A 19,122-nucleotide genomic window follows, 5' to 3' on the forward strand; every position below is an offset into this window, starting at 1 on the left:
GCATTTGACATTTACCCGGTAGGAAAACTTCTCCAACATTTTTTCAGCAAATTTTGATTGCTGACTCGTAAGGTGTACATATATGATTAAAAAATTTTTATTTATTAAATTTCTGAAATGATTTGGAATCAATTTGAAATGATTTGAGATTGATGTGACAAGAAAATGGAATATCTAAATATTCTATTCTATTAATCGTGATTTTGACCCAATAGAACGAATAGAACATTCTTAGATATTATTATCCTATAAAGAAAAAAATATGAAAAATATCATGTCAGGGGAAATAAAATTTACAAAACTTAAAAAAAAACAAGAAATAAGTAGAAGGATATTTAGAATATTCTAGTTTTTTTTTAATTGCTCTGTCACAGAGAAGATTTTGGCTAAATACATGTATTATGAAGTTTTCAGAATTTTTAGAACAAAAAAAATCAACCATTTATTTTTAATATAAAATAATGTAAGTGCTAGAAAATTCTCAAAATGGTTCAGGACGTATGGCGAAGCATTTTTTTTTTGACATATCTTGCATATTTTCTCGTTTCAACATAACCTAATTTTTATTCTGGTGCCCGAAAAAAGTGAGAATTATGGAATTAATTAGCAAAGAAAAGCTTCCAGAAGTTTCCCTTTAGGCTATAAAATAATGTTCTAGCTGAAAATTCAAATGGAAATTTAATTTTAAGTGTTTTGTAGCTGAAAATCTTCATTGCATAAAACTTTAGGTGAGTTAGGTTATATAGTTTGCGAAAAGAAAATTTTCCTCTTACATAACCTCAATTTTTGTGATAAAAAAATGCTACATAATGTTTAATAGCAAAAAAGAAACCCGTCTGAGAGATTTTCATTGAAATTATCCCATAAATCTGACTTTTTTTCCCACGTAAATATAAAAGTGCGGTTATGTAGGAATCAGAAAAAAAATGACAAATATGACAAAAAAATTCTCTTCACCAACATCATATCATTTAAACTATTCCCCTGACTGTTCTGTGAGCTAGAATTTGATGTTCAACATACAACAGTTAGTGAAATCTTAAAGAAAGATTTTTGAAATTTAAATTGTATTTTAATTTGAATATTATTCTTTTTTTTTATTGTTTTGTTTTCGATTATTTTATATTAAAAGAATATTTGTGTTTCACTTAAGTGAGTATTCTCTCAAATAAATATTTTCTGATAACGTGCGAAGAACATTAGCACACTATGGTCCCACCGGGTAACATTTCTGGACGCCAGTGACTAATTGTTACATGTCGTGTAAAAAACCTCTGGGAAGTATTTTACCCGTCGTCAGTGTGTTAAAAAAATGTATGTGAATTACAAACTTTGACAAACTCATATACAAACATTTTTTTCTTTTCAGAGAAGGTTTAGGATCACTTGACCTTTCTTTTTAATGCTCTCAAGAAGATTTCTGGAGATTTTATGCCTAAAACAGACAAACATTTTAACAAATTTGCTTCAAAATTGACTCAAAAAAACTCCTGAAGACTTAGGAAATATGAGACATAAACTATCTCCTCTGTGTGCCCTTTAATAAATTTAATCAACTTGCAATTTCATCCTTTTCCTCTTTACACACCATTTGCCTCTTGCCGTGAGCTCAATGCCGAAGGGATGCTGTGCACGGGGGGAGAGGGCTGAGGAGGTGAAACTATTGGTAATTTTGCTACACATTCCCATTGGTTGTTGTTTACGCGACAAATAAATCACGTCACTAAATTGACCCTCAATTGCACCATAATCCCCCAAAAAGCTCTCACTCCGTTCCACGCCGCATAATCCATCCCCCCATCCCACCTCACAAACCATCTTCTCTGCCAAAATATTTTTTTTCTGTGCCTTTGACCATCTTCCTATGGAAATTTAATCCATTTGTAAGGAGGTTTTTGGAGAGTTGAAATTGATACCACACAGATACAAGAGAATATTCGTCTTTCTATCTTTAGCCCTAATACCTCTCCGGTGTGGTTCTGTAATGTCTTTGGGAAAATGCAAGAGAAAAGCACCAACAGGGTTGAAGGACGATGTGGAGAGGAGAATCATTGAGATAAAATTTAATTACACCTCAACCGAGAAATGAAGAAATTCATTACAATTTAATTTGATTGTTTTATACGAAAATAAAGCTCGAAAGCATTCCTGTGGTGCTTGACTTAATTTTCAAATTTGATGCCATATAATGGAAAAAGGTTGGAAAACGGAAATATCCTTAAAAGGAAAATATTCCCATTAAGGAGGTAATATTCCTTGGGAAAATTAACCACTTTGCACACACACATAACGTATAGTTCTTCGGGGGAGGGTTATTTGCAAAAGTTTCTTCATCGATTTATGCCAAGAGCATCAACCCCCGCAAGAGGATTCTGGGCAGAATATATGTATGTATAGTCACATTCCCAATAAGAAGCTCACACAAAATTCTCATCTTCATGCTGAAAAATCTCCCGGATAAACAACTCACAGCATACCATGAAAATTTTTGCATATTTTATGAGAATGAAAATGTACGTGGGGGGATGTTGTTTAGGCGACCAACCTCTTGAAATATTTAGTATTTAATTTAAAAATATTTATCATACCATATGAATGCGACTGAATACGATTCCATTTTATGATTAGATCATTGTTGTTGTTTGACTTTCATGTAAACGCTGACAGAAAATTCTCCAAGATCGAATTCTTCATCAAAATATCTTCTCTGCAAAAAAAATCATCCCCAAAAAAAGAAAAAGGAAAACCCATAATTTTATATACAAGTATAATCATCATTCTACACAAAAAGAATATATAGGTATAAAATTAAAAAATATGTTGTGGTACTTAAGTTAAATAAAAGAACGCTGAAAATACTTTAAAAAAAAAGGATTCCTTAAACACAATTTTACTGAATAAATTCTTTGAAAGTAATCTTGTCATTGACTGAGCAATGCCTTAAATTAACTTAAATTGTTACTATAAACTTATAATATTTAATAATAATTATCCTAAAATGTAACTTAAAAAAATAAAATAAGGGTGCGGTAAATGAAATAATACGAATAATACTTGCAAAAAGAAAAGAATTTTTCAATTTAAAAAAATCGCCAAATTACGCTGAATGAAATTTTATAAGCTTGAATATTTTTTTTTAGATTTTATTTTTGGGAAGTTATTTATTTTCTTCTTTTTTTTCTCAATTTTTCTTTAAGTTATATGAAAAAGGCAGCAAATAGGAATGTTTAAACAATTACTTGACTAACATTGTTCATTAATTTCTCTTAAGGCTAAACTTGTTTTGTTTTATTTTAAATACAATTTTTAAGGCCAGCGATATTATTTTATACTAAATTCTATCAAAAAAAGTTTTTCTTTTTTACTAAATAAATTTGAAAAATTTGAGAGTTGTGTTCTTGTGCATTAAAATTGGAGGCAATGCGTTAGGCAATTTTTATTCAATTTTCCTTTTCAATTAAAAAATATTCTTATTTTTACTTTTCAAACTTTTCAAATTTTCTTTTGACCTCTCTCTCAAAATTAAAAAACAAAATACAATATTCTTGTAATTAGTAGATTTTATCAAAATCGTACTCATTCTCATTTTGATCTCAAAAATACTTTTTTTTCCTACGTTTTTTTTTCTTCCTATGATTAAAATAAAAAAAGAGAAAATTCGAGTAATATTTGGTATACAAAAAAATGTGAAAAATTATTCTCTATTATTTTTTTTTTCTTAGTAAATTAATATTATGTGGTGACAATTTCTTTTAGGGCGGGGATAGTTGAGGGAGGAATTGAATGTTTTATGTGTGTGTGAGGGGGGAAAAACTAAATAAACCTGAGATTTTTCTTCATTCTTTAGCCACATCCCAAATCGATGTGGAATGTAATTCTTCTTTTTCTCTCCACAATTAGAAGAGAGAAAAAACGCACACAGGACATGGACTGAAAAACATTCATTCTAATCCTAAATAAATCTTTGTCATATGTTTTGTGCTGTAAATCCTATATAACGTTAAATGTTAATCATGCATTACTGGGGAACGTTTTCCTTTCTGGAGTTTTTCACTACAAATTTTTCTTTTTCTTTTTTTTTTATATATAATAGGGACAAAATGCAGGTGGGGGGATGAAAGGAGTGGGGGTGGGGGTGATTTTTTTTATAAATTAAGAGAGAGAAAAAATTAAGGGAGAGTGGACAAAAAATGCAATCAATTGTGACGATTGTATTGATAAATGAGATTATTTTTGAGATTATGCATGAGTCTATAGTTTTTTCCAAAGAGAAATTTTGTGATATTCTGAGTATAAATGGGGATATTTTCTTCCTCGAGACGTGACATAAGATGCACGGAAATTATATCAATTCTCACCCTATCGAATGGTATCGTTTGAAGAATCTAAAAAAGAAAAGAAAGACAAAGGGCAAAAAGGAAAAAATTAATATAAAGTTCATTATTATTATTACGATGTGAAACAACCCACACGTACCAGAAACTCTTGGTCATGACACCCAACACTCAGCAAATCAATATTTGTTGTATTCATCGCCAGGAGCATCGTGTACACGGGAAAACACTTTACTCGCGGATGAAACCATTCAGTCTCCTCGTCCAAAATACTATTTATTTGGACTTCACTCTCCTCCTCGTGGTGTAGAGTTATCTGGAAAAAGGTGGACGAAAGGAGTTTATTATAACAGCAAATTTCAATAAATGCCAACACAATTCACACCCCCATGGTATTGTTAGTCACGAAATGATTGAAATGTTTTCTCTCGAATTAAAATTGTTTGCAAAATTTAATCATTTTAGAATATTTCCTTTCCTCTGACGTCAATAAAATTTCTTAGGAGCTAGCTTGACGTTAAGAATTCACTTGTTTTTAACCAAGAAACTAAATTCTTTAACACGTGATTCCAAGCGGGTGTTTTAAAATTTTAGAACGACTTAGAAATCGAAGTTTGTAAAGATTTAGATTTAAATTCCGTTCGAATAAGCAATTTTTTTTACAATATGTTCAATTCTAACGTTTGACATTTTAATTTATTTTAACGTCCAAACGACAATTATTTTCAAATGCTTGACATTTCTTTTATAACAACTGACGTTTCTTTTTTTATTTGATATTTATTTTCAAATATTTGGCATTCTTTTCTAACGTTTAAGGTTTTGTTTAAACAGCTTAATTATCGTTTTTTTACAATTTGTGCAATTCTAACGTTTGACGTTTCTTTTATAATATTTAACGATTTTTTTTAATAGCATTTGAATCCGTATTAAAGTTTTTTTTATATATAGTTTTTCTCTATGTGAAAAAATTGTGTTTAGACACACAAACACCTTTCCTGGCTGCATCGTTGCACTAATAAAATTTTCTTTGATGACTTTGAACGCAAAAAAGAAGCATAATGAGCTTTTTCCATATAAGAATGCATAAACTCCTTTATCCAAAAAAAAACCGTTTAACGATTTTATCGCGATATTTATTCTGTAAATGCTTTTAAAGACCATTTTATAGTCAAATCATCTTCTATGTCTCTTTTACGCACTTTTAAGGTATTTCCATCGTTAAAATAAAACACGTTTCGGTTAGCGTACGACCCAATAGACGCGAAAGGGTTAAGAACATAAAATTGTAATACAAAAATTGCTTCAAGTAAACCAAAAATATCTAATTCACTTTAAATATATCCCAAAATCAATAAGTAATTCACTAATACGTTCATAATTTGATACCAAATTTCAATTAATTCACTCAAGTGAAAGTAAATTGCCCCATATTCCATGTCTTTAACCCTTAAGCAATTTTCTCTTTATCAATTAAAATCACATTAAACCCCTTTTTGACAAACTATTTGTGAAGATTTTGTCATCATTTTATAACCTTTTCTGTTGCCCCAATCGATTAAACGGGGTTGTCGTCAACATATTGAAATAAATCATTATATAGAAAAGCTCTCATTTCCTGCGTGCTTGTGTGGATTCACAATTAAATTTTAACGAGATTTAGGAATGAGAAATGATGAAAAATCCTCCGGAGGATTTAAGAAGAAAGAAAAAATCAATGGTCTTTTATAAATTCATGAAAGTATTTTCTTCCAACTCGTGACTTGCCAACATTATGCTGTGTTGTGTACAATACATAGCAGAAAAATACGTTGCTTTTCTCTCGTTGTAAACCCCCCAAGTAAATTGGTATCGAATTATTTTCTCACAGGCTAAATTGTGTTTACATTTTCTCATTTTCTTGAATTCGAAATGCCAAATAGGGGATATTTTATTTCTGTAGGTCATTGATCTTACGGGAGGGGGTGGAATTTATCTCGAGAAATTGAAAGAAAAAAGTAATAAAATTGTTAAGAAACTCACCTCTTTTGGATATTCATTAGGTGATAGACACGCATGGACCACCTTAACGCTACGCCTGTGGTAGTTTTGCTTGAGATAGTTGAAATACTTCCGTGGATCTGGCTCCACGATGACACCATTCCAACCAAGGGTACTGGCCAACCATGGGCCGGACATGGCCACATCACTACTACCCGGTAGGGACTGCACGAATGTCCCATTGCGCTTCTCACCAGCCAGCTGGGCAACAGAGGCGGCCAATTGGGCGGCAATTTCGGGTCTTCCTGTAAAATTGAGCTCTTCCCCAGGCTCAGAATTGAGGACAAATGGTGGAATTTGCTCGGATTTTCGCATCTGCACTTCGCGGAAGTACGTAACGAGTAGCGGATTGTCTTGGGACACTCCCAGCAAATCATAGTCCCGTGACATGTTGAGGCGGAACTGCTGATGACGAATTTCTGCAACAGAGAAAAGCGACAAAAGTGCCACAAGTCAGTAACATACCTACAAAATGAGAGACAACACACAAATTCCCATCATTCGTTAAAGTTTCTCTATGGGTGACTCACACAATCTCTTTGTTCTCCCCACAAATTAATATGAGTGAGTGGAGTCCTCCTTCGCACTCTTTAATAAAAGTGCAATTAAAATTTGTTGCAATTCATCTTCTAATGCGCGACAAAAGAATGTTCAAACGCTCTGTCGTAGGAGATTATCTCCAATCAAGAACGAAAAATGTACCTAATACTTATCTAAAAAAAAATCCTCAATGAAGCAACACGCAAATTGTGATGCAAAAAAGCTCACAAAAGAGTCACTTAATTTTTAATTAAATCCACAACCTTTTTCCCCCCATTCTCCCTATATTTTCACATTTTTCTCTGTCTTTCTACACCTTCGACAGTGTCGCGAATTTTTTTTTCAGCAATCAACCTCCATTTAAATGCTTAATGTGCATTAATGTGCGCAATAAAGAGTCTTGTAGAAGACGCCACGATTGAACATTGTGATAATTTTTATGGATAATTTCCTGCCAACACAGGAAAATTAAATTGAAAACGAAAACACTTTAAGAAAATTAAAATGTTTTGTTAAACCTTTTTAAAGGGAAAATATTTTTTATATTCCTTTTTTGTTATTATTATTCGTTTATTCTTTAATTATTTGTTAATTTAGCTTCAGATTAGAAAGATCTAATCTAAGTTGGAGAAAATTTGCTTAGAAATTCAAACAATGACGTCACTATTGTGTATTTTATTCTTTCAATGCATTGTGGTGCTATACGTTTAAATTATTTTTAAAAAATCAGCATGGACAGAGAAGACATTAAATGAACAAAATATAAACAAACGACAGAACAGAAAAAAAATTGAAAATACCTTCTTCTTTGAGCATTCTTTCTCAAAATTTTAGTGTATAATGCCATAATGCATAAAAAAAAATAACTTTAAAAATCATCGATGAAGCTTCAGGGCATATGCTTCATGTATTGAAAAACACAAAAAAATACAATAATGACGTCATTATTCATATTTTTCAGCAAATTTTCACGCTGACTTTCCAAAACAGAAAAAATGAGACTTGCGAATTATTTTTTGTTCTCTACAAGTATACAAGTATCCTGATCATTTCCTGAAATATAAGGTTTCCCATATGACATAGAATAAACTCCTTTTAAACAGCTTCTTATTGGACAACAAGGAAATTTTCTTATTAGAGAATATCCTTTTGCTTAAGAATCAAATATGAATTTGAAGATTTTTTCTAAAGGGATATTTATTTAAAAGCCTTAAACAATAAATTAGAGAAATATTTCTTTTGTGCAGTAAAAGCATTATTTAAGCATTTTTAACTTGACTTTCGCAATTCCAACAAACTTCCATTTATTTGCTTTATATTGCAACAAAAACAGCAATAATTAAAAAATTAACTTCTTTCGAGTTTTTTGCGTCATTCTGGCAAAGTCAAAAATAAATAATGTTTAACGAGCGACACATTTTAATCCCTCCGCGCTCTCCTCCTGGGCAAAATGGGAAGACAAAAAGAGCCCAAAAGAGTCTCAAGTTTCTTTCCAACCGCAACAATTTGTGGGGATTTCCGGTCTCATTTGTGAAGTGACGAATAGCAAAGAAAAAATTGAAATTGCTCCACATTGTGGAGTTGTGCAAAGTAAAATTGCTCACCAGTTGTGTCCATGTAGATGATGAGTACACTGAGGACAGTTGCAAATGAGATCAAACATAGGGCAATGGGGAGAAGTTGCCTGAGTGGCGATGGCCCCACAGCTCGGGCGGTTTTCAGGGACATTTTTCCGGGACCACATGACGCATTTGGCGTCATCTTGCCTCCGCTCTGATTTCCAGACAAATTTAGAGATTTTGCAGTCATTCTCGGGGTTTCCTGGAGTACGGAGATCTGCAATGAGGGAAGAAATTCTTAAATAAAGGATTAAAAGAAAAAGAGAATTTCAACAAATCAATTTAGTGAATTTAGTTTTATTATTTTGATTGCCATTAGCAAGAGGAAGGCGCGTTGTTTTTCTTTCTGTGCCCAAAACACCCCAACACTGAATCATTCCATCCAGACAGTTTGGATTACAGGCAGGTGTTCAGCGAGAGTTGAAGAGGACAATAAAAACTCATCACTCCCGTGCTGAGCCGCATAAAGACCTACACACACGTTTTATCCTCAATATGATGATTCTGCTGTGCAATTTACCTCATCACGCATGGCTTGTTCGGTACCAAAAGAAAATAAACAGCACCCATGGGCATCTTCTGGGCACTAAAGGGCTTCACATTTTCTTCTTTTTTTGCCAGAAATCTCAAATGGCCAAACCTTTTCCCATATTGCAGGAAGACACACCGACGAAAATCAATCTCACCTCTAAAATAAACGCATTTCTCTGCGTTTCCTTGGACTGGACTTCACTGGGAGGACTCTGCTGTGAAGATTCGGTTCTTCCTGGACACTTTTAAGGCATTTGCTAGCCTATTTTGGGGTGTCTTTGCATGAGAATTGCTGAATAAACTGAACAATCACCATTTCCCCCAAAATGAACTTTTTCTTACAAGCTTTTTTTCTTGACTTTTCTCAAACGCAAAACTCTCAAAACAGCACACACACGGTGGATTATCACCTAAATTAGCTACTTAACTAAAATCTATGTAAAAAATGTGATTAATTCGTGGAAATAAATAGAAAATAAACTGGCCCACAAGGAGTTTCAAAGAAGACAAATTTTTCGGAGCTTGGACAAGCGAACCCAACAAAAAATTTCTCCGCAAAAGCTCACCTCCGGAAATGTTTGCTGTCAAAATCGGAAAAGTGACAGCATGCTTTTGGCGGGATAAATTGAGTGTTTTGGTTTTTTCCTCTGAAAAAATGTACGAATTTGAAGAAAATCCCGTAGCTGATCACGATCTTGATGGTGCAGGAAGTGACGACGAAGCTGAGGGACACGAAAATGATGGAAATCTCCCGGAGCAACCGATAAAACCAGCTGAAGATGGTGTGAAGGTGAAACCCAAGAAGACTATCCGGAAACCCCGAGTTACGCTCAATACGGCCAAATTGAAGGGTGATCGTGGACTCCACACCATTGAGCACTACTTCCGGGATATGCACTTCAAGGGCAAGGGCCACGAAGCGGAAGATCTCACGCGTGTGATGCGAAAACTCGAACACTGGGGCCATCGTGTCTTCCCAAATATGCTCTTTGTGGACTTTGTCAATCGCGTCGAGCAGCTCTGCCGGAAGGCTGATGTTCAGACTCACATGAGGAAGTACAAGAGTGGACTCCTTGGACCAGAAGTTCAGCTCGACGTTGTGGATGAAGGGATGGAAAGGATGGATGCTGAGCACGGAGATGAATTTGATGCTCTTCTGTCTGAGCAAGTGGAAATGCAGCGAAATGTTCCGCACAGGGACTTCTCATCGATGGATCTGTCTTTCAATGACGATCTGGAAGCTGATGTATCGCTCGGTGTGGCGGAAATTCCACCAACTCCACCGCCTCCGGTGAATTTGACGGATGAAGCAAAAGCTCGAATTGCAGAGAATCGAAGGGCAGCTATGGAGCGACTTCGTGCTAAACAGGCCTTGTCTCAAGTTAATGCAATTTCCGAGGAACCAATGGAGCAGGCTGAGGAATAATAATCATTTTTTTTGTACAAAATTAAGAAATTATTAAAAAATTGAAAAAATCTTCTAACGGTTTTTATTTGAAATAACTTTCCGGAATGTTTCATTCATGTTTCAGGCTCGCAATTTGTTTTGATGTTTTTTGAGTTTAATTAAAAAAAAATGCATTTTTCCGGGCGTTTTTTCCGTCCGGGTGTGGTTTTTGGGGCGTAGGGGGGCGCTCCGCATCGTTTGGCATCAAAAACGAGGAAAAATCAATTTTATTTAATTTCAAAAACATCCCCATAGGTTACGATGCAATCCGATTTAGTCGACGATTCAATGTTTTTTGCGATTTTCTCGCATTTTCCGGGCGATTTTTCCGTCCGGGTGTGGTTTTTCCGATGTAAAAGACGACGCCGCGTCGTTTGGCATCAAAAACGAGGAAAACTCAAATTTATTTAATTTTATTTTGGAGAAAAAGAGAAAGAACGTTGCGAAACTTTGTGACGTCTCGCTCCCACACTGTCAACTTTGCTGTGTGAGTGAGACAGAGAGTGTATGAAACTTCGCGATGTCTCGCTCCCACACTGTCAAATTTGCTGTGTGAGTGAGACACATTGCTGCAAAATCATAGTTTTCTCTTGCTCACACTTTTTGTTTTTCACGATTTTCTCGCATTTTCCGGCGAATTTTCCATCCGGGTGTGGTTTTTCGAGCGTAGGAGGCGACGTCGCGTCGTTTGGCATCAAAAACGCAGAAAATTCAAATTTTGCCGAAAAAAAATTTTTCCCAGAGTGTAAAAAGCCAAAAAATGAAATAGCAACAGCAACAGTCCCTCTCGCTCGCACATCGTTCACTACATTAGCACATGTCGCATGTTCAAATGGATGTTAGTTACAATACAAGCTGATTCAGCAGACGAACAAAAATCAAAATAAATTTTGCGACTGCGTTTTTTTTCTAGAAAAATCTCCCAAAATTTTCCGTGATTTGTTATTTTTAGTGAAGAACGTAAACACCTAAAGTACAGGTAAGCCACCCATGACTTCAATTCCATCGAAGATGTCTGAATTTTGCTTGTTTTCCTCACAGTGAAACTACGTCACAAATTGTGAAATTTCTGGAAAATCTGAAAAGAACGAAAAAAAAGGAGCTAAAAAATGCTTTCCCGGCTCGTCCTGTCGGGTTCTTCTGTCACGGGGGCCTTTGCAAGGTCTATTAAATCCTCGCATACTCTTGTTATTCGTCAGTTTGGCCGTGAAGCAAGGGAAAATGTTGCAAGTCGAGTGGGAACGCGCACCCGACCGAGTCTCAAGGAGAGAATTATGGCACCAGCTGGTCCCAATGCCTTCAGCATGGGCAAGGGGGCTCTAGCTGGTGGGTCAGCACTTGGCTTGGGGGCTCTGTGCTTCTACGGACTTGGATTGGGGAAGGGAACGAGTGTTCTTAACAATTCAATGTAAGTTTTTGGGAGGTTCTTTCCGGATTGGAATTCTTCTTCATGGCAGGTTTTATTCTTTCAGGCTGTGGCCGGAGTATGTTAAACAGAGAATCCACACCACGTACCTCTACTTTGGAGCATCCCTCGGCATTACGGCGCTTACAGCCATGGCTGCTTTCCGTTCACCAGCAATCCTCAATGTTGTCAGCCGGAATGGATTCCTGGTAAGTTACCACACTTGAAGCATCCAGAAGATTCTTCCTCAACCTCCATTTTTTTCTAATTCCTTCCAGGCAATTGCTTTGATGATGGGTGCAGTGGTTGGATCAGGATCAATAGCTCAATCAATTCCATACAGTGGAGGCATTGGAGCGAAACAATTCGCCTGGGCAGTTCACTGTGCCATCTTGGGAGCTGTTATTGCACCCCTCTGCTTCGTTGGAGGCCCCATTCTCACCCGCGCAGCCCTCTATTCAACTGGAGTTGTCGGAGGACTCTCCACCGTTGCTGTTTGTGCTCCAAGCGATAAATTCCTCTACATGGGAGGACCCCTGGCTATTGGATTGGGTGTTGTGTTTGCATCGAGTCTCGCTTCAATTTGGCTTCCACCAACAACAGCCCTGGGTGCTGGACTTGCCTCCATGTCTCTCTACGGAGGCCTTCTGCTCTTCAGTGGTTTCCTCCTGTATGACACACAGAGAATTATCCGGCGAGCTGAAACACATCCAATGTACGCAATGCAACCTTTCGACCCCGTCAACTGGTGAGTTTTTATTCTAAATTAATTATTTTCAAAGATTTTTTAATAAAATTATGTCATTTTATTCCAGCGCAATGTCAATTTATATGGATACTTTGAACATCTTCATCAGGATTGTTTCTCTTCTGGCGGGAGGTGGTGGTAATCGTAGAAAATAGAATTAAATTCTAAATGTAAAATGTTATTCTCAAAATAAAATCTCAACGGAAACTCATTCAAATAAAATCAATACTCCGAAGCTTCCGGAGCTCCGAATTTACACTGACAGCTGAGTATTTTGTTTTGGAAAGAAATTTTCTCTTGCAGAAAAAGTGTTTTTTTGGCAAAGAAAGTGAACAGAAGCAGTATTAAAATTGATATTAATTCACTCATAAGGAACTAGAGAGGACGGAGGTGAGTAAATTTTGGGGATTTCGTGAAAATTAGTGTGTGTTTTTACCCGATTCATTGAGGGAAGAAAATTTCAGCCATTCTCACAGCTCAATCAAAATAATCAATTTTAATCGCTTCATTTCCATTTGCTGTATCTTTTCTGTGCTTCCTCTTATCTCGAATAACACAATACATGCCTCAAGAGTGCCCATGAAGCCAGGGTTTGGTTGAAAAAAAAAATTCCAGATGAACAGAGGAATAGCCCAGAAGTGATGACTAATTGCGCCCCGCTCGTCTTCGTAATTGCGAACATTTTAATGGATTTTCACAGAAAAAACAGCAAAATCTCACAATTTTCATCACACTCGCTGCTTTCTCTCGCTCAATTCTCCAGCAATTGGTGGCAAAAGTTATCATGTGAGAGCTCCCAAATTGCACAAAAAGAAAAACTTCCTGTCGCTTCTTGAGGAAAATGTCAAGAAGATGCAGCATCTCAAATGATTTGGTTTCGTCTGGAAAGATGATTTGCAGGAGTTACGGGGCCAATTTAAAGTGATTTTGCAAAAATCAATAAAAAGCCCAAGAAAATGTTTTCATTGCCAATATTTTCTTCACATGACTGGCGCGACTAAAAGGTTTTTTTTTACCACAAAGCAAAGAAAATCTCAACGGCCTATTGCCAAATTGCTTGTCGCGAGTTTGGATTTCGCATTGTGGGCAAAATTGTGTAATTTTTCAAACAACAAAACTACAATTTTTAATTGCAATAAAACACGACGATATATTACCCGCTTATAGCTTTTTTATGATTTGCAAAATTGTGATTATTATTTATTTAAAAATTTAAAAATGAAGAGTTTGATGATATAGAGGAGGGTATGGCCAAGAGAGAGCTCAGGTTGTTTTAACTTTTAATGTCTCTGACAGAAAAAAAATAGTGTCGTGACTAAGAGTGTCTGAAAACCTTTAAAAATCAGGCAGTTAAGTTTTTTATTAGGAAAAAAACATCAAACGTTAGAAAATCATTGTCAAACGCTAAAAAAAATGACGTCAAACAATAAAGTAAACGTCAAACTTAAAAAAAGAAATAATTAATCGTTAGCAAAAATATAAATTGTTAGAAAACTAATGTCAGACTATAGAAAAGAAACGTCAAATATTTATAATAAAAAAAACATCAACTGTTTGAAAGCAATCATTAACGTCAAACGTTAGAAAGCAATAAACCGTTATTGAAGATTTCAAATATTTGAAAACAAACGTCAGACGATTAGAATAGATGTCAAAGATAGAAAAATATTAAAAAGAAAAGAAATATCCTAAATCGTTTAAAAGAAACGTCAAGCGTTAGAAAACAACCGTCAAAAAAAGACATATTAGAAAAGAAACTTCAAATGTTCTAAAACAAACGTCAACCGTTAGAAAAATGATATGGCTAAGTTGTCAAAAACTACTAATTTGAATAAAAAATTCGTTAATATAGTTCAGTCTTTTCAATCTCTTTATTCATTTCTTAAGTTTTAGTTAAAAAAAAAAAAGAATTAATTCGTTTAAAATTTGTTTAAAAAATCTAATTTTCCTTCAAAATTTCTTAAAAGTTCTAACGAGTTGTTAACGAGCATAAAACATCCAATCCATGATAATTTTTACCCAATTAAAATTCAGCACCATATCTCCACGAGATGACTTTCTTATGAGATGCGCTGGAGTTTGGTGATAAAAAAAATTCTTGCTTGAATAATCCATTTGTTCAATATTTAGTAATTAAATACGCGATGAATGTTTCTGGTGCTGTGAGAATTTTTTTTAAAGACAAAACATCGTAATTTTTTCTCCATCACTCTGCTCAGCACTGTTGCTGGTAATTCATCTGTTGTATGTAAAGGCACAAAATGAAGGTTTTCTCTGTACAAAATGAAATTTTATGCATAAATTCTTCTTATCAAACAGCTGTGATTGCTTTCAATTAATAAGTGTATGTGTGGTGTAGAAGAAACCTATTGGAAGGCAGCAGCAAACCTAATTAAAATTCAACACTCTGTGATTATATTTTGTACAATTTCTGAGTACTTTGGCTCTAAACACGTCCACGCGTTTCCTTTTCATTGTAAATTCATTTCTCTTTGGGACTATATTGTGTGTTGTACTTGCTGCTAAATTTATATTTTCTTTTGCTGCTTCTGCTTGTCTTTTCTGTGCGCTGCTCGTTGAAACATGGAAACACTCAATAAATTGTATTTGTACATTGGAGTGGATAATTACTGTAATCAACACATTTTCTGTGATCTCTTCTAGTTTAATTTACTTTTCTCTACTTCTTTGATTTTTTTTATTTATTTTTAGTATCCAGAATGTCGGCGGGTCCGTATAACTACAATTACATTTTCAAGTACATCATAATTGGTGATATGGGGGTGGGAAAGAGTTGCATTCTTCATCAATTTACAGAGAAGAAATGTAAGATTTTTTAATCTTTCTTTTATTTGGATTTGAAGGAGGATTTTTTTAAATGAATTTTCTCCAAATTTCCTTGCAGTTATGGCCAATTGTCCCCACACAATCGGCGTAGAATTTGGTACGCGAATAATTGAGGTGGCCGGGCAGAAGATTAAGCTGCAAATTTGGGATACTGCTGGACAGGAGAGATTTCGTGCTGTTACAAGATCCTACTACCGCGGAGCAGCTGGGGCACTAATGGTCTACGACATAACGAGGCGATCGACCTACAATCATTTGAGTAGTTGGCTCACAGATACGAGAAATCTAACAAATCCCAGCACTGTGATCTTCCTCATTGGCAACAAATCCGATCTCGAGAGTACACGGGAAGTTACCTACGAGGAGGCCAAACAATTTGCCGATGAGAATGGTTTAATGTTCGTCGAAGCGAGTGCAATGACGTGAGTTTTTTTTCGCTTCTCTTCTGTCCTTTAATTTATTTAATACCTTTACCTGCTATTTGACCATGTACTTGATATACTTCCGCTAAGCTGAGAAAAAAAAATCAATAACTCCCCAACCCTGTAGCGTTATTATCAAATTGGTATAAGCCACACGGAAAAAAATAAATAGCCAAGGTAGACACAAAAAATATTTCTCCCAGCTATTTGGCGTTAGAATATAATAATGTCCAGGGTAGAAATGAATTATGTCTCTCCCAGACATTTGAAATTTCTAGCTCAAAAATTTTAGAGAAAAATCAAAACATTCAAAAATTAGGTTATGGGATGGTGTTGTTGACTTTCACTGAAGAAGTGAAATTTTCCTGTGGACCCACTTACATTAACATCTCATGATTTGTCGGAAAATCTCACAGTTTTCCCAGTGATTTATGAAAATGACCATGTTATGTGAGTATTATGCATGTTCTATTCATGGTGGTTCCTTCCGTGGATTTATTCCCATTGTTTCTCAGATTCGCGACGATTTCAATGACCTTCTCGCGGAATTTCTTAACATTTTCCTGGACATTTTCAACCAGCTTGCTCTCCTAGGAGTTACTGAAGGTTCTCCTGAGTGCTAAGTTCATGTGAAAAATGACAAAATTTGTGAGGCAGTTAAAATTCTTTTTTGGCCGAGAATAGATCTCTAAGTGGCTCACATACAAATTATACGTGGTAGACACATATAAGAATTTCTGGCTCAGACATTTGTCAATAACTGTACCGTACAACTTATTTTTTTCCGTGCATTGTTGAGAGAATATATTGATAAAATTTGGCAGAGACGTTGTGATTTGTGGCCTTATCTACCCTTCTGTGCGTATAGCAAAATATTTATCATTTTTCTGAGAAAGAGCTTTGAAGGAGGGTGATGATTAATCCCCAGAAAAACCTTCAAGTCTGTACAAATATTTACCCCAAAATCAATGTTATTTTCCTTTCCAATTTATCCTTCCCTAAATTATAGGGCATGTAGGTCGTAAAATGAAAACAAAAACATAGATTTTCTGCTCCAAATTGTCGCTACAATTAAAGTCCGCAAATTGCAGCGCAAAAAGCAAAAATATGGGACAAAATGCAAAGCATGTAGCGCGTATACTATCGCTCTTTACGCTTTAGTTGGAGAAAAAAATGTTTTGTGATAATAAGTTGGAATAAATTTTCTTTGCAACATAAAAAAGCGAAAGAAAATATCGCGTTTGGAGTTCAATATACACACAAAAGCAGCAATTGGGTGAAAAAAAAATACAATTTTGCGTGAAATGTTAATGAGCAGAAAAAAATTAATGGATTTATTGTGTCTTCCATGGGATTTTGTATTTATTTTCATTTATTTATTGAATAACCAATGCGGGGGAATCTCATGAAAATTATTAAGATTAACATGCGGTCTCAATTCGCGATCGTGAAAATAAATTCACAAAAAAGTCTTCAAGAGAAATTGAAAATGTACTGGTAAGCGACCAAGCTTACGAGAGCTGTGTTTTGCCGGCCGGAAAAAAAAATTTTTGGCGCATACGTTTTTTGGAATGTGGGGACCCTAATTCGTGCTCATACCAAGTTTGAGCCCGATCTGACAACTTTCGATTTTGCTCGGTACACAAAAGCTGTGTCTGAAAGAAACACAGCTAAAATTGCTAAAAGACGAAGAAAAATTAAAGATAAATTTTAAAATTCTTTTTTAGCGGTCAAAATGTCGAGGAAGCCTTCCTGGAGACAGCCAAGAAGATCTACCAGAACATCCAGGATGGTCGATTGGATCTCAATGCGTCCGAAAGTGGGGTGCAGCATAAACCCTCCCAACCAAGCCGGACAACCCTTAACAACGATACTCAAGCGCAAAAGGACAATTGCGCATGCTAATTCGTCTGCATGTCTACATTTTCTTTATCCATTTTCTTTTCTTTTCAACCTCTATTTAGTTCTCTATCGTGTCCCCTTCTGTGTCTCCCTTCCCGCCCACACATCTCCTATTCTCGTGAGACATTTATAATAATAACACAAGATCCTATAAACCAAAAAAAGAAGAAAAATCTGCGCGATTTATTGTAATCTATAGAGCTACATAAAAAAGAAATATTTACTCTTTAATCTCTTCGGACAAAGATGATAATTCCTCCTTTGGCTCTTTTTTCAACGTCCAAAAAAATAAACGGAAAGTGGGAGGAATGTTTGTGGAGAAAAAGAAGAAAAATAGAAGAATTTTTGTAAATAAAATATCGAAAAATATTCGATAAAATATATAATTTTATCTATAGAAGAAAAATAAATCTAATACTAGAAGTGCAAAATAGTTCATGAGCACCTTCTGTTTTTGGGAGTCTCTTGTTATAAAATAGACAAAAAAAATGCAAAACAAAGAAGAAAAATCTAATAGAAAAAATAAATTAACAACAACAAAAAATCATGTAAACATGTCAGAGAGAATGATGAAGATTCTCGACAAGAGGAGACAAAAAAAGTAAGAGAGATAAAAATTGTGTATATGTAACGTTAGAAAAGTGTGTGTAATTGTTTTTTTCGTAATAAGATTTATCAAAAAACATTTAAGAATGTAAAAGTGAATTAAAACTAAAATATTCTTTCCTACAAAGGAAAATTATTCAACCAAATAACCGTGCCCACTTTTGTTAAGAGCAAAATATTATACCTGGTTTTTACTTTTATTATTTAACAGCCCAAGAAATTGAAGAAAAAAATCAATGGAAAAACATTTTGTGAAAATTGCAGTGAAAATGTACCAATAATTGGTGCTCTTTGACATTAATAATAAAAAGTATTTTAAGACATTCCAAAATATTTTCTTTTCTTACCAACGACGTTAGAGCTGGAGTTGTTTTTTTTTCTGGGGTTCTTTATGAGAATATAAACGATAATTCTTTTTTTATCATTTAGTAGGTATTCTCAACAGAATAGGAAAAAGGTTTTGCAGTAGACCGGAACGCAATGAGACTTAATTTAGTAAAATTAAGCAAAATATTTAAACACTAAATACGTGAAAATGAAAAAAAGCTCGTTTTTTGGGTAACTTTATATTTTTCGCCGACGTTTCGGACTATATGAGACCTTCCTCAGGGCTTAGAAAATTTAAAAGGATGGATTGTCAATTGGTATAATAATTTTAGAAACTCCTTAGGGACAATTTTG

The 19,122-nt window shown here is 34.8% G+C and overlaps 4 protein-coding genes across 4 annotated transcripts; 3 read left to right on the top strand and 1 right to left on the bottom strand.

The window, feature by feature from the left end:
- Window positions 1-2,753: 2,753 nt before the first annotated feature.
- On the bottom strand, window positions 2,754-9,623 carry LOC129791133 (protein Star). The gene is made up of 5 exons (XM_055829095.1): window positions 9,220-9,623; window positions 8,519-8,750; window positions 6,357-6,793; window positions 4,477-4,650; window positions 2,754-4,385 (listed from the first exon to the last, which is right to left on the bottom strand). Exons 2-5 carry the CDS (start codon window positions 8,721-8,723, stop codon window positions 4,197-4,199), a joined length of 1,005 nt encoding a protein of 334 aa, XP_055685070.1. The 5' UTR covers window positions 8,724-8,750; window positions 9,220-9,623; the 3' UTR covers window positions 2,754-4,196.
- Window positions 9,624-9,662: 39 nt separating this feature from the next.
- LOC129791134 (protein TIPIN homolog) lies at window positions 9,663-10,543 on the top strand. Its single transcript, XM_055829096.1, has one exon. It carries the CDS (start codon window positions 9,720-9,722, stop codon window positions 10,488-10,490), a length of 771 nt encoding a protein of 256 aa, XP_055685071.1. The 5' UTR covers window positions 9,663-9,719; the 3' UTR covers window positions 10,491-10,543.
- A 322-nt stretch (window positions 10,544-10,865) lies between these two features.
- Window positions 10,866-12,875, top strand: LOC129791132 (growth hormone-inducible transmembrane protein-like). The gene is made up of 5 exons (XM_055829093.1): window positions 10,866-11,490; window positions 11,553-11,919; window positions 11,984-12,125; window positions 12,195-12,664; window positions 12,732-12,875. The coding sequence occupies exons 2-5, from the start codon at window positions 11,621-11,623 to the stop codon at window positions 12,817-12,819; spliced, it is 999 nt and encodes a 332-aa protein (XP_055685068.1). The 5' UTR covers window positions 10,866-11,490; window positions 11,553-11,620; the 3' UTR covers window positions 12,820-12,875.
- Window positions 12,876-12,910: 35 nt separating this feature from the next.
- LOC129791135 (ras-related protein Rab-14) lies at window positions 12,911-18,772 on the top strand. The gene is made up of 4 exons (XM_055829097.1): window positions 12,911-13,054; window positions 15,377-15,490; window positions 15,570-15,933; window positions 17,661-18,772. The coding sequence occupies exons 2-4, from the start codon at window positions 15,385-15,387 to the stop codon at window positions 17,836-17,838; spliced, it is 648 nt and encodes a 215-aa protein (XP_055685072.1). The 5' UTR covers window positions 12,911-13,054; window positions 15,377-15,384; the 3' UTR covers window positions 17,839-18,772.
- Window positions 18,773-19,122: the final 350 nt, after the last annotated feature.

Source organism: Lutzomyia longipalpis, chromosome 2 (genome assembly GCF_024334085.1).
Source record: "Lutzomyia longipalpis isolate SR_M1_2022 chromosome 2, ASM2433408v1".
Taxonomy (NCBI): Eukaryota; Metazoa; Arthropoda; class Insecta; order Diptera; family Psychodidae; genus Lutzomyia; species Lutzomyia longipalpis.

Excerpts from the sequence above, each read along its gene's own strand:
- LOC129791135 (XM_055829097.1), top strand. The coding sequence starts at position 15,385 with ATGTCGGCGGGTCCGTATAACTACAATTACATTTTCAAGTACATCATA. Across the intron at positions 15,491-15,569 it reads TCAATTTACAGAGAAGAAAT|TTATGGCCAATTGTCCCCAC; the intron begins GTAAGATTTTTT and ends ATTTCCTTGCAG. Across the intron at positions 15,934-17,660 it reads GTCGAAGCGAGTGCAATGAC|CGGTCAAAATGTCGAGGAAG; the intron begins GTGAGTTTTTTT and ends ATTCTTTTTTAG.
- LOC129791133 (XM_055829095.1), bottom strand. The coding sequence starts at position 8,723 with ATGACTGCAAAATCTCTAAATTTGTCTGGAAATCAGAGCGGAGGCAAG. Across the intron at positions 6,794-8,518 it reads CATCTACATGGACACAACTG|AAATTCGTCATCAGCAGTTC; the intron begins GTGAGCAATTTT and ends TCTCTGTTGCAG. Across the intron at positions 4,386-4,476 it reads GTCATGACCAAGAGTTTCTG|ATTCTTCAAACGATACCATT; the intron begins GTACGTGTGGGT and ends TTTCTTTTTTAG.
- LOC129791132 (XM_055829093.1), top strand. The coding sequence starts at position 11,621 with ATGCTTTCCCGGCTCGTCCTGTCGGGTTCTTCTGTCACGGGGGCCTTT. Across the intron at positions 11,920-11,983 it reads AGTGTTCTTAACAATTCAAT|GCTGTGGCCGGAGTATGTTA; the intron begins GTAAGTTTTTGG and ends TTATTCTTTCAG. Across the intron at positions 12,665-12,731 it reads CCTTTCGACCCCGTCAACTG|CGCAATGTCAATTTATATGG; the intron begins GTGAGTTTTTAT and ends ATTTTATTCCAG.
- LOC129791134 (XM_055829096.1), top strand. The coding sequence starts at position 9,720 with ATGTACGAATTTGAAGAAAATCCCGTAGCTGATCACGATCTTGATGGT.